Genomic DNA, 15028 nt, shown 5'->3' with positions numbered 1-15028 from the left:
GTGATAAAGATAACATAAAGGAGTTTCATAAAAGGAAGATCAAGAGAATCAAATAAGGTTTGCCAAATGCTTAATTGACCATTACTGAGACAAACTATTTCCTTCGTCTTAAACTTACTACTGCAAATTCTGCATGGTTTCATAAAATTAGTTATATTTTTATGTCAGGTTAAACAAACCGTATCTGTTCGTGTGAAACTGAAGCGGAGTTCAACACCTAACGCTTCGATGCTCTGTTTGATTTGCAACAAAGTCGCACTTTAGTTTTTCGGAAGTCGCCGCAAATTATTACTTCGTGTCGTCACGGTCGAGCGACTTAAGGATCCATAATCTCTTGCAGATAGGTTGGAGAATTAAGTGACAACAGATCCGACGTTTCACTGACCGACTTCTATTCAGATTTTAATCACTTCATCCTTGCTTCAACTATTGGCATAACTAATTTGTGTTAATCCGAAAGTAATAATGATAATGAGCTTCCTCTTATGAAAATGTCTTGTAGAAGTTTACAAAATAATCAAATGTTAAATTTTTTCAGAATATTTTAGAATTATGGCCCAATTTTCTATAAACAGGGTCAAAGATCATCTGTAGAAATCTATAAAATTTTAGATCTAATTTCTATGCAATTATTTCTGTAGAATTTATAGAGATATGTGCAGATATTCTACAGAGATTTATGCAGAAATTCTTCAAAAATTTGCAGGTCCCATGTGTAGAATATTATATAGTGTATATAGAAGTTTCATCCAGTTAAAGTTTATTTACACAATACAAACTAATACAAGTTTACTGACAATATTAAGCAATTTATAGAAAACAGGACTAAAATACGAAAAAATTCTAAACAAATAGCCTTGCTTTAATTTTCTATAAAAGATCCAATAGAAGTTTTCGAGTATTTAAAAGAAAGCATTATAAAATCTTTTAGAATAAAAAGAATGATCTAAATTTTAATTTTTGAACAAAAATTTTTACCCCTTTTAAAGATATATTTCTTTTATAAAAAAAATTTCAGTATCATTTTCATTAAAAAAAGTTAAATAAAAAATGCATTTTAAATAATAATTATGGGCAATTGAAATTAAAAAACTAATTCTTTTGTGAAAAAATGCATAAGTTTAATCTTTCAATCAAGTTTAGGATTTAAATTGAATTTATACTTTTGCAAGATTTAATTTTAGTATTGTATAAGCAATATTGTACAAATGTTTGCACAAAATGTTATATAAATTTAGAAGCTGATAAGTGTTAAGCTAGAGAAAAAAAGCCACAATTTTCCATTCAAAAATTATTAAACACTTGTAAGTTTCTCACTAGTGTAAATCTTAGTTGCTGTAGAAAGTGACGAATGTTAAGAACTAGTTAGCGAATAATCGCTTAAGTTCGTGTGACAAGAAACAACAAGATGGAAGGGTAACTAACCCTTTATTATTTCAATAAGATTTAACAAAACTCTGTATACAATCAAAGCCGACACTTGGGCTTGAACTTAAGACACTAAAAATTAAACTAAAACTAAGATTAACTAAAGAAATATAGCCGAAGCTATCAAGATTCTGGACTAGTTGGACTCTTAACTCTATATGACTACGAAGCTTATCAAGGGCCTGAGTACGACCGAGCGTAATAACAGCTTTGAGAGAGAGAGTGGCCAAAAGGCAGACGCGCGTAAATCAGAAACTTCTCTCTAAGACCAAAGAACTTCTCGGTTAAATACCGCTCTTCCTCATTATGTATTCAGACGTGATTCTAAAACTACGTTCTGGCCGGAAGTAGTACGTTGAAGTTAAGAATTTGACAGGAAAGGAACTTTAACTTAAAATTTAACTGTTAATAAAATTAACATAGTCCTTACACACTTATAAAAAGTGTTTACGTTTGCTGGTATATATTCCGTATAGTACCTCAAAAACACAAAATCGAAAACTGCATATTTCCACTTCATAAATGCCTATATAATTTTGTTATAAAATGCATATATAATTCTGTAAATGCAATTTACTACAGACTTTTGCTCTGTGAAAGCTTTGTAAAACTTTTATAGAATTTTACAGAGATGTATTTATGTAGAGGATTTCCTATACTCTATAGGAATTTCTATAGAGCTCTGTCGGTCCATATCAGAATTTTTCTAAGGACCATTAACACGTATCTCAATACTCAAATGATTATTTTAAAATGTCTTGGATGGAAAATTCTAGTATTATTTTAAGTTCGAGTAAATTGGAAAAAGAAAGTAATTTTCAAATAAAATCTTGTATGGATTTGTAAAGTTACGCTCTGGTTGTTACCCAGTGTTAGTGATCTAAACACTGGGTAATCTTCCTAGAATGCCTGTCTTTAACTCGGAATCAAAAAAGTAATTATTACAAGAGTAAAAGCTACCGTAACATTTATTTGTATTTGTGTTAAGAAAAGAAAATTACCGCTCTCAAGATTTCTTTAATCTGCTCTCTCCTGCTGGAATCTGATCTGGTGGGTAGGTAGCGTCCGGCCGCCAACCACGAGCAGGACAGCAACACCAACAAAGTTACCGCAATCATTTCTTTCCTGATGGCTGTTAAGAGAAAATATTTATTACTATTCATCGTAAATCATCGTTACGCAATTAATTTTACTAATCTTAATCCTGATCTTAATTTCTGAAAGAAAAGCTATTAAGTTTTAATAGATGAATATTATGAAATTAAATTTAGTGATGAAATGAAGTATTTAAAAATATTGTGCAGGATTACGCTGCCCAAGATGCAGTCATGCACATGAACAGTGCCGTTCGTGTAGTTTGTAACAATATGATGAATCAAAATAAATTTATGAATTAAAGTATTAAAATAAAAGAAACTAAAGGAAAATAATAATCCCGAGCGGCAATATTTACGAGTCATCGTACCATACTCCCTCTCAATCCTCATATTTCGTATATTTTTGGCATTTAATAAGTATCGCAGTTATATTTAAGTTTAGCGTCAAAAATTGAGAAAAACGAAAAGAAAATAGGTAAAAATCGGTTATAATAGTCACAGTCACTGTTCTTGCGGCAAATGAAAGGTCACATCCCTCTGAGTATATCGGTTGCCGGATAACATTTGTACGTGTAGTTAATCCGGAGATATGCTCGATCGAAGTGGGCATGCATTTAAGATTAGGAGCGAGATCTCCTGTGTAAATAAATGGAAAATCACAGTCAAACATTTTTGGACCGAATGAGGAATAATTGCATTCCCATTTGCGTACTCTTGTGTTGTAAGTGTAGACGCAGCACCCAGTTGTTGGAGAACCAGGATAATAGTAAGCATATCTAAGGAGTCTTTATTATGTCAGCACTAAGCTAAAGAATTAGAAGTAACTTAGTAACGCAATTTAGGTAAAAGAATTTGAATCATTTCTTTAATTTCTTTCAGATTCTTTTATTAAGCTGTCAGATAACGCTGTGTTCAAGGCTGATGTTATGATGGATAGTTTGAAGTTTTTGCTAATCAGCAAAAGAGGAAGAAGTGAAAAAATTCATATGAGCTCGAGGCTATGCAAGCGATTCATCTTTTAAGGAAATGAAAATTCTTTATCCTCATCGTTTCCTCATCGAGTAAGATATTAATGTAGCTTGAAACAGAAAAATAGGAGAAGAGAAATTTAGTAGTTTTGCGTAATAACAATAGTAATTAATCCTTAATATGATTTTTTTTCAAATTAGAGTTATTAATAACTTCTTCTGGGAGATGAGATAATGCTTTTTGTATAATTCACGAATCAATTTTTATAGCGTTTTGTAAGAAGATCCATTTTCGTCTCATCAGATTAAATGTAACGAACTACCAAATAGAGCAAACAAAACTTTTTCTTCTCTGAAGTTCTTTATAGTGAAGTTCGACTATAATAGCAATTAATAGTTAACACAGCGTATTTATTACTACTAGTAATTTTACTACTAATAGAAAATAGTAGCAAATTAATAGCGTTACTTATAGTACTAACCTTGTAACTATATCTTATTAATAATAACCTAGTATTAATAGTACTAATTTACTATTAATAGTAACCTGAAAAAACCTTAAACCTTTATTACCTTAGATCTTTGCTACTAATAGCAGTAACCTAGTAGCTTTACTATTACCAGTACTAACTTAGAAAACTTACTACTAGTAATGACCTATAAGATTTACTATTAGCTGCAAATAGCTTTACTAGTGTTAGTAAAGAGTAGTAGCAGACTAATAGTTTTACTGCTACTAATTCTAATCTAACAGCTTTTCTACTAGAAGTAATCTAGTCGTCGCTTAACTACTATTAGTAGTTTGGCTACCGTAAGTACTAAACTGTTAGAATTATTGCAAGTAGCAACTAATAGTAACCTAACAGCCTTGTTACTATTAATAATCATTTTACTCTTAATATTAATCTAGTACTTTTACTAGATTAATCTAGTACTTTTACTAGTACTTTTTTTTACTAGTAATAGTAATCTACTTTTAAAATTAAACTATTGCTGCTAATAGTAACTAATGATAACCTGATTATTTTGCTACGATTAGTAACTTTACTACTATTAATATTACCCTAGTTCCCTTACTAGTAATAGTAACCTACTTGATTTACTACTAATAATACCAATTTAGTAGTTTTACTACTAGCCATAATGTAACAGTTTTACTACTAAAAGTGATTAATGCTAACTTAGAAGCTTTGCTGATATTAGCAGCTTTACTACTATTAGCTACTTAGTAATTTTATTACTAGCAATAATAAACAGTAACCTAGTTGCTTAGTAAAAGTGGACAGTAGTAGTTTTGATGCTACTATTATAAACCTAGTACCACTGCTGTAGGTAAAAACTAAGATTAATCTTATAGTTGTAGTATTACTAGTACTAATCTAATAGTATAGCTAATAGTAAACTAACGCAGCAGTAAAATAACCTAGTAGGAAACTATACCTAGTATAAATATAAACACGAGTTTGAATCATGTAAATAAGATCCAAACCTAAAGCAGAATAAAAGAGTTAAATATCTGGTTATTAAATAAAATTTAGAACAAATTCATTTTACTTGCTTTTGACCTGTCTTTTCCTTCGAATGTAATTAATTTACGATGGTTATATGCGCAATAGCTACAAAAGCTCTAACTCGGCCGTTGGTTGTACACGTATACTTCAAAAAATTTCCTACATATAACCGGAGGAAAGCGTCAAAATTTAGACTCTTTTATTTTTACAAAATTGATTTTATATACATACAGAAATACCCAAGCAACATTACTTGGACCATTTATGGCATACGGGTGTTTAGAAGTATTTGCTTACCACCATTAGTTGCGAAAATAAAGGCTGGTAAGGACTGTTATCAATAAAGCGAGTTATGTATAATATACATACATATAATATTCGAAATTTCTGTTAATTGTTAGATGAATATAATATATTCCTATTGCTTAATGTACCTTGTTTTTGATATGTTTAATGACTTAATTCTGTTAGGCAATGATTTCTTGTGCTGTCTTTTTTAACGAAGTAATGTAAGCATTTATACGGTGCAGGAAATGTTCTTTACATGCAACTAATTTCACTCTAATATGGTACATGTCAGGAATTTGGAAACGGAGGAGTTAAAATAATACCATAATTGATAAATGAGATCAAATAATATCATATGAATGTATAAATGAGGTCAAATACTGTTTACTACTTCAAAAACTACTCAGAAAGCTTGACGATTAGTTTAATCGAAAACACAAAAATTTTTATAAACATAGCTACACTACTAACGATAATTTTGTTATATCTTATTTGGATCTCATGGCTATTATGTTCTTATAGCAGGCTTAGTTGAGAAACTTCAGGAAATCCGTACGAAAAGAATTCATTCTCTTGATAAAATTATCGACTACTCGTAAGTACTCGCCCGTCATTAATGTTTACTTCCATTATGGTAGTCGTAAGCAGCAGAAACGGTGACACATTTTTACAAGGTACCAACTTACGGGAACAATGCCTAATCCTCTACAAGACTGCGTTATTACTTTTTCTTTTAAAAATTACTCCTGTCGCTCAGCTGATAATCATAAGGAGGTGATGTGAGACGCTTGTAACACATAGGCAATATCCATTAGAATTCAACTACATGGCCAGCTATTGCAATTGAGAGTCCCATTAAAAAGATTCATTTGCTATCATTTCGATTGTTACGATGCAGCTCCAAATAGCTAACAAAGCGTATAGACAGATTTGTGTTTTCAACCAACAGGCATCTATTCTCACTGCCCTTGTAAATTATTCGGAAATAGTTATAGAAATAATTCAGCATATGAATCCAATCCAATCCATTCCAATTACATGCTCCCTCGTCTGTAAAAGAGAGAAAGGTGAAAAGGAAGTCTATTTCTCTTATGTCTGTTGAAATTTGTTTATTTCTCCTTCTCTCATTTGATTCGCGTAATCAAAAACAAAGAACAATGGTTTTCTAGAAAATATTTTCACATAAAATTCCTCAAAACGTGACGTTTATTTAGCCCATTTTTCCCCTTCAAACTAGATACTTGCGCAGTCAGCCGCCTAGAATTATAAAATAGGAAATATATATACTATATATATATATATATGTAATGATTCTCATGAGTCCAAGCAGTATAATTTTGGAGGCCCAGCTAATAAATAATTGCTCATGTCCTTATTACGACTATAAATTACAGCCAAAGACGCTATATGTATTATTAAATAATGAAGAATATGTATGCATAATAACATACATGATTAAATAATGAAGAATATGTATGCATAATAACATACATGATTAAATAATGAAGAATATGTATAAACGTATGTATGCATGTATGAATGTTCTTGGGCATAGTGGATTGAGATAAATTCTTGGGCCTACAGCGATTGAATATTGAAGAAAGTCATCCATCGAAGTATGTGCACCTGGAAGCCTGAATTTTGAATTGAAAACTTCTTAAAAATTTTTATATTATGTATTGTTCGAAGTAATAAAATTTTGATTGACAAAGTATGTGTCGCCACTCGGAATAAGATATTTATGTTTCAAACTGAACCAGCAAAATAGGCAATTTAGAAAAAGATTTTTACTACTAATGTAAAGTGTGTGGTGTAAAATATCCGCCTTAACACTTTAATGAAAACAAAATCTGTAATTTAAAAGCAATGTATTGTCAGTACCCGAAATAAAACACTTTTAATTTCCACTCCCCAGTATGTTGACATTCGTAAAAGTGTGAAATATTTAATTTTTCTTTCAAATTTGATCTGTCTTTTACAACTTACTGATTGTCAGAATTAGGGATTTTGAAGGTGTAAATGTATTTCTTCATGTCTGTTATTATTAATTACAGTATTTCCTCATATATAAGAAGCTTCCTTGTACGAAGTAAGAAGAAAGTATTGTAATCGAGAAAAACTTCAGGCATCATATTTCAACGAAAATATCCATTTTGACCGCTATCGAATGCAATTTAACGATATTTTTGAGTGACATCCGTACGTAAGGAAAGAGTAAAGGACTCTTTTCCCCCCAAAAAATTATAAAACTGATTTGAAATGAATTTTGAAGAGAAATTTTCGTGACGTCTGTGCGTACGTACGTATGTATGTATCTCGCATAACTCAAAAACGAGTAGCCTCAGAAAGTTGAAATTTTGTACATAGGACTGCTATAGCATGCAAATGTGCACCTCGTATTTTGGTTGCAATCAGCCGCACCAAAAGTACACAAATATATGCATATATCTACTCACTCTGTCACTCGGCTCAGTAATCTCAGTTTCTTTATTCTAATATGTTTGTAAATTGTGCACGTTTTGCTTTAAAAATGATTGAATTATGTTGTTCTTATCTTCCGGTTAAGGTTTTTATGCCCCTTAGTAAATCTGCGTTCGATATTTTTAGAATTATTGGCAATTTAAAAGTTGCCTAAATGCCGCAAAGTGCCTAATTAGTTTTTCGATGGCGGCAATGTTTGTTTACATTTGAAGCTGGAGAACAGTAGATTTGTAGCCAGTCTAGAAAAAGTAAGTTTCGCAAAAACAAAGATAACACCTTCTTTTATTATTGTGAATTAAATCATGCTTAATCCATTCTGGAATTTATTTGAGCAAATAAGTGTTTAAGATTTGCTTCATAATTTTCAATGCAGATATTTTGAGTTTTAATGTATTTTTGCCTTGTCGCGAAGTGAAAACTGAATTAATTGAATGAGAAATACTGAATCGTCTTTGAAAAACTGTTTCTTTTTTGTTGTTGTTATGTGCTTAATTTCTTTTATACATCGTTTCAAATTTATTATAGTATTTGAATAGAATATGTGGCAACGATTAGATAATTCCTAAGATGATATAAATTTTGTGCATTCTGAGTTAAAAAATGATTCCGCCCGATTTTACTGTATGCTTCCCCAGCGTGGGCTGCAACTGCAAGAACTCATCGCGAAAAAATACAAAGAATTCAAAACAAGGCCATCCGAATAATCAGAAATGCGCCTTGGTTCGTACGAAACAGCACTCTTCACAATGACTTAAAAATTAAACCCACGGATTCTGAAATTCTAAAAGCTTCTCCTAACTTTTTTATGAAATGTGACAGTCATCCTTAGAATATCATGAAAAAACTAGGAAATTATGATTTCAAAATTGAACAACGCCACAAGAGGCCCCGCATTATTCACCATAATAGTCGGTGGCAATGTATATATTTTCGTTTTCTTCTTATTTAGCCAAGATTTTACTTCATTTTCTTTACATATTCATTTCTTTACAAAGCAGGTAGACTTTGTATGCAAATAGTTTTTACGCTCGTGAAACGTTTCAATGTACTGCAAATAGTGTTTTTCATCATTCCACTTTCCAATTATTGCTTATCAGAAGAATAAATTTTATGAAATTTAAAAAATGCCTTACAATACATCCTGCAAGAGATGGCGCAACCAGAGCTTCAGTCAACTAAAATGCTTTTCATCCTTACTGTTAGATGGCGCCACACGAGCGCCCCCATTTGTTCAAGTTTACTTATTCTACGGACGGCGGCACAGGAGCCTGGTAATCGTCGCTAGTAATCTTTGAGTTCTAGCCCAGCATGTGCACAAGTACTTCCATATTATTGGATTCAATTTACTCGATTCCTCAAGCATTTAAAAGTATAATATATTGGTAAAGGCCGTTAATGGTCGATTGCCTCTTACTAAGTGATAAGACATAGACATAGTTATAATATGAAAGAAACATAATACTGTTAAGTGAACCTAGTCAGAGTGTCGCTATGATAAACAAACATAGTGAATTTTAAAGAGTGCATTTATTCTATTGTGGTTTATGCGCTATCGCGAAATAAATTTAATTCAATCCAATAAGTTTAAACGAAATTCAAGAAAAAATGCGTATAATTTAATATTGCGTACAAGGAAGTCATGTGGTGTACACATCAGGTTTTTTGTAAACATCTTGTGTCTAAAAACCTGTGCATCTTATACAACGGTGGCCTTACCACCAACGTCATCAGATACAGATGAGATCCAGCTAATGGATGGGCGTTCTGACAGTAATGAGGAGTTGTATACCGAATAAACGTTGATTTCCATGTCTTTATATATATATAAAATAAAAAAAATTCTATTAAATTGCAATCTAGCAGGCCAATAAAAATCAAGTTCTCAGCCAAGTAACTCTTTATTTTTTTTTTCAATTTCTGATTACAAAATAAAAATGCATCTTAGACATGGGAGCGTCTTATACATCGGGAAATATGGTACCAACTGGAAGCGTGATTATACAAGGTGGATTCATTAAAAGCATTAGGTAGTTTTTTCTTTTTTATAGTAACTATTTTAAAGGTCTAACTGCGTACGTGGTTAGTCATTGATAAAGAAAGAATCATCACCAATTCGAAATTATTAATAAAAAAAGTAGCTCAGAATCATAATAAAATATTAAATAATAAATGATTCAGAATCACTTTTAAGGACGGAAATGTGATAAAAAATATGAATATTAATATAAATAATTCTATTAATAACAATAAAAGATAAGATAAGATAAGAATAATGTAATAGAAATAAAATTAAAATAATGTAATAGATTTTAAATAAAAATAAGAATAATAGAAGAAGAAAATATAATAATAATAACTTTTAATTAAATACTTTTGATTTATTAATAAATAATTAGAATCATAATAAATCCGGAAAGGTAAGAATACAGGAGCAAGTCTATTTAACACTGAGTTAATGGCTATCTCGCTAATTTGGCGAGATATCGCCAGGCTGGCAACGGATTTGGCGATCAATTTTATTGCCAAATTTGGCAAGAAACCGCCAAAAGTCGTGAAACCTGGCAACTATTTGGTGACATTTGGATCTAGTCCCTGTATCACTTTAATCCCCCCCCGGGGGTTGACTCAGGCGAATGCCTGGGAAGTACTGGTTAGGATTTGTACCTAGGCAGCCTCAACCACGGGGGTATATAATTTGACTTCACAGGACTAGAGCCCGAGTATTGTACTCAGGTTGGTTCAGGCTTGGCAGGTGCCGTACTGGTACTGTCGTGTCTGTTCCTTCGGCTGTGGTGGAGCTATATAGAAGTATGTCGACTAAGTTCCCGGGGGTTTGTCACCATTCTGACAAAGCGGACAGACAAAGCGGACAGAGCACCTTTCTACAATGTGGTTTTGCCGATTAAGTGGTGCCCGGAGGCAAGGTGACGAAGTTTCAAAATATCAACGTTTTCGTTCTACCCAATGCTGCGTAAAAGCCGGGCGAGGATTGCTGGGTTTGAGCCTGCGAGAACGAGGTCCCACAGACGATGGATATCCCAAACTCTGAATGGGTCCCGTATAATGAGGACCTGGGACGGAAATCCTTCATCTGGTGTGTCTGTATCATTTTAATAAGTTGTATAATTGAACAAATGTAATTGATTTCATATTTAGCTGTAACCGTAATTCGGCCCTCATATGCCTTCCAGCAATTTCAAGAAACAGAAAGTATAAGAAATATCTCGGCGGCCGGGTGAAAACTATGTAAGACTGGAAAGAGCATTTGCTCTCATTTATTAATTCAGCTTGAGTTGGAGTACTGAGATATCTCCTGGTTAGCTTCGCTCTTCAGATGAGCTTTACATTGCGTCGTGTTTACCGTTCTTAGTGATTTGAAGTGTAACCTCCGATTGCACTCTGTGATATTGTGAAGAGTTGTACGACTATTTCTATTGTAAGTTCCAGAACTCTGAAGAGTTTCGTTTGATAAAATAAATTGTATCAACCTAGCATCGGAGCTGTGTGCATTCAGTCTATTACGAACCCATACGAATGCGACAAAAGGAAGAGAAGAAGAAAAAGAAGAGAAGACGATACAAAAATAAGAATAAAAAAATTTTGTTAATAAGAAAAATATAAAAATAAATTAATAGAGATAGAATAAAATTAAGAATATTAGAAATATAAGAATAGCATAACAAAAATAAAATAAAAATAAGAACAGTAAGAGAAGAAAATACAATAATAATAGTAATTTATAAGGAAATAATTCGTAACTATTGGTAAAGAAAGTAGTTCAGAATCATAATAAAATATTAAATAATAAATACTTCGGAATCATTCGGAAGGAATAAAGAAAAAGACATGGAAAAGAAGAAGGCATAAGAATAATAAGAAAATTCTTATCCATAAGATTAATAGAAACATAAGAATAATGTAACGAAAATCGAATAAAAATACGAATAGAAATACGAATAGGAGAAGAAAGTACAGGAGTAATTTTATGAATAAGAATAATAAAAGAGGAATTTAAAGGAAAAAGAAAGATTTACAACAAAATAATTCAGAATCATTAATAATGAAAAACGATCATCAATAAAACTTCGTTTAGGAATTGGCTAATGGAGGTCGATAGTTAATATTTAAAATTGGCTTTCACTTAGCTTATGTCGGAGCGAAAATATTAGGTGATAATTCATTTTCATTGTAGAAAAAGTGCACAGAAGAAATAAATTGTTGGCTATGTCAGATTTCATTTTCACGAATTTAGAGGGCGATGAGAAAGATCAGTTGCACGTGATGGAGAAGAATGAGATCACAACTAGACGTATCGACAAAAGAAGCGTGTAAACTCAAAATCACTTTTCCGATTTTGAACTCGTACGCAGACATGCAGACAGTGACAATGTCTTGAAAACAAATTAGTCTCCTATGGATTTTCGATAGAGAAGACCTTAGTTTTTATCCCTCCTCTGTTGCCTTTCAGCACATTTCCAACCAGATTTCAACATCAATACCCAAATTACGGTGCCGATTTTGCGGCAACATATATTATAGTCATCTACTAATTACTACTGAGGCGAGATACCAGGTAAGCTGGTTAAAAAAATGTGCCTAGGTTCTAAAGTTTCCTGATAACAATGATGATTACATAATTTTAAACGTTTGGCCCTATAAGAGCCCTTTTCAGTGCAAATTTAAAATGACTTATCGCGTTCTTTCGTGCGCGCTATCGTGATGTGTGTGTGTGTGTATGTGTGGATAACTACATCTATCTGGCATTTGGTAGAGGCGTATTTCAAATCTCCTCTAGGGCACAATTGATTTTTCACGTTTTTTTGCTTTGAAAAACTAAGTGGATTAAGCAGTGTCCCCCTAAACTAAAATGTGGAAAACTATGTTATGGGTCTATGTTACTACATGGATCTGATCGACTGGGTTTCGTGATCGTCCTTTCTACACATTGGCTCTAGACAGTGGTGGGCACGGTGCAATACCGATTAACCATTATGGTAAAGGGACAGTGCCCGTGCTCCCCGTTACTTACCTACCTACCTAGTCATTTGTATATACACTGCGCTCACAAAAGTCCTTACCTGGCCTTTATTTTCGCAGCCGTTGATAGTAGACATATACTTCCAAACACAAAAATGTTTTAAATGATGCAAAAAATTATGATTTATTATTTTTAAATTTAAAGAAACGTATTTTATAAAAATTACGAAATGTAACTTTTTTATACGTTCTTGCGATCTCTATATTTATGTTTAAGAAAACTGTGTATTCGTTATAAAAATTGAAACATAAAATGTTTGACTCCCTTAAGACGAAAATTGAACGAGATATTTAGTTTCAAAATTTGCCATTTTTGGATACCGTTTTCAGTTTGAATTGCGGGGTCAGTTAATAAAGAAATTAGAAAGATTCGAGTTTGATTTCATTTCCCTTAAATACCACTAAATGATATCCTTTTGTGACTCAATAATGTCTTTAATTTATAATTTGGCTGCATTTAGTATGTCTAAAGAATTTTCACACAAGTAATTTACAAGTTGTCAAAATCTAAAAATACGTCATTAATATATACATGTAGTTTTATTATTTAAGAATCATATTCTGGTAGTCGTACATAGCATTTATTAAACTACAACATTTATTTCTTTTTAATTAATGCAAATAATATTACGAGTTGGCTATATGAGAAGCCTGCTGGTGTTTTCGAATGAAGTTTATAAACTTCGTATAATTACAGTTTATTTAATGTAATATAATTTAAAATCATTAAGATTACAGAATGTATTTTATGACTTGGAAATGTTTTAATTGATGAATTAATTAAATGTTAAATCATTAAAATTGCATTTGTTATGAGCATGAGAACGATGTAAAAAGATTAAAGCTAAGCATGTTTTATAAACCTTGTCGGCGAACAAATACGCAACTGTTTAATAAATTTTAATAAACATTATTGTACACATAATTTTACGTAACAAGTTTAAAGATAAATAAATATCTACTGAAACGAAGCCAGATGCTCATTATTTTGCAAAAGACTCCGGATGAAATTATCTTTAAGTAAACACTTTCGAGTAACCTCCGCAAAGTCACTAATTTTATGGCACGGCTTTCAAACTGAATTTCATAAAGGATGTAAATTAATAATTAAGCTGTAATTGCTGAAATTACTCCCCGCTTAAATATTATAATTAGAATAAATGTGATTAGTATGGCTTTACAGAATTTTTCCTATCATTGCCTTTACGCGGTTTGCTGAAACAGCAGAGTTGTAATTAGCATTTTGTGCGAAAGCACTTTATTAGCTCTTAAATCCCTATTAGTTCTAAGACTAACTGCTTTATTGATAGTATAGTTATCATCGTTTTGAAGTGGAAACAAGCTGTGGATAAAATTTGAATTCATACGAAGTTGTGCCCACTTTTACTTGCTTTGCATAAAACTGTGCTCTATTTACAACATCTCTCTTTTATTAGGGAAATATAATATAATGTTTTGTTATGACAGCAGCCGATTTTTATTAATGTTGGATCAGCTACTATTTCAAAATTTAATCTTTGTTTTAAAATTATTTTAGACTAAAGAGCCAATTATGTTAATGTAGAACAATATGATTTCGTTGATTAATTAATCCAGTAAAGCTGCGGCGACAGATTACGTATAGCAGGTGGGCAAAAAAAGTGATAAAACATTTTCTACTTGAAAATACTAATGACATAATATTTGTGTATGCATATTGTTTAGTTGTAGAGACAGTTTTGTTTTCGATGCAGAACACGTGAGAAATTAAACTGTCGGATCTTTCGCCTGTCAGCCTGACGTTTTACTCTCATGAACGAATGAATGCACGCACAGGGAAAGATGAAGCTATGTCATATATAAATGTACAGAAAGATATAAAAAAAGACGAAATTAATGTATAGAAACATAATATTTATATAAAGCATACAGAATATCTTTCTATATTTATATTACCAATTAATGCTGTAATACACATATATTAAAAATTATATTAATTTTATATCTATATATGTATACAGATATATTACATTTATGATAATTTAATGCATATATTTATATATATACATATATATATATATATATATATATATATATATGTATATATTATACACCGTATACACAAAAGTATTTACCCGGCCTTTATTTTCGCTACTGTTGGTAGTAGACATGTACTTCCATTTGAAAAAAAAAAATGTTTTAGATATCACAAATATTCATGTTGTGACATTTCTAAATT

At 31.5% G+C, this 15028-nt stretch overlaps 1 protein-coding gene across 1 annotated transcript in view; it reads right to left on the bottom strand.

Annotated features, from left to right (window-relative positions):
• The window catches only part of LOC146999143 (uncharacterized), a 145311-nt gene that overhangs the window by 42738 nt on the left and 87545 nt on the right, over nucleotides 1-15028 (bottom strand). Inside the window, exon 2 of the mRNA XM_085817642.1 lies at nucleotides 2430-2560. Coding sequence (XP_085673768.1) covers nucleotides 2430-2560 — 131 coding nt within the window. The remainder of the gene's footprint in view (nucleotides 1-2429; nucleotides 2561-15028) is intronic.

This window comes from Stegodyphus dumicola, chromosome 1 (genome assembly GCF_044657685.1).
Source record: "Stegodyphus dumicola isolate Sdum_Otavi_A_Nest chromosome 1, ASM4465768v1".
NCBI classification, from domain to species: Eukaryota; Metazoa; Arthropoda; class Arachnida; order Araneae; family Eresidae; genus Stegodyphus; species Stegodyphus dumicola.
This window is presented reverse-complemented; position numbering and strand designations above follow the sequence as displayed.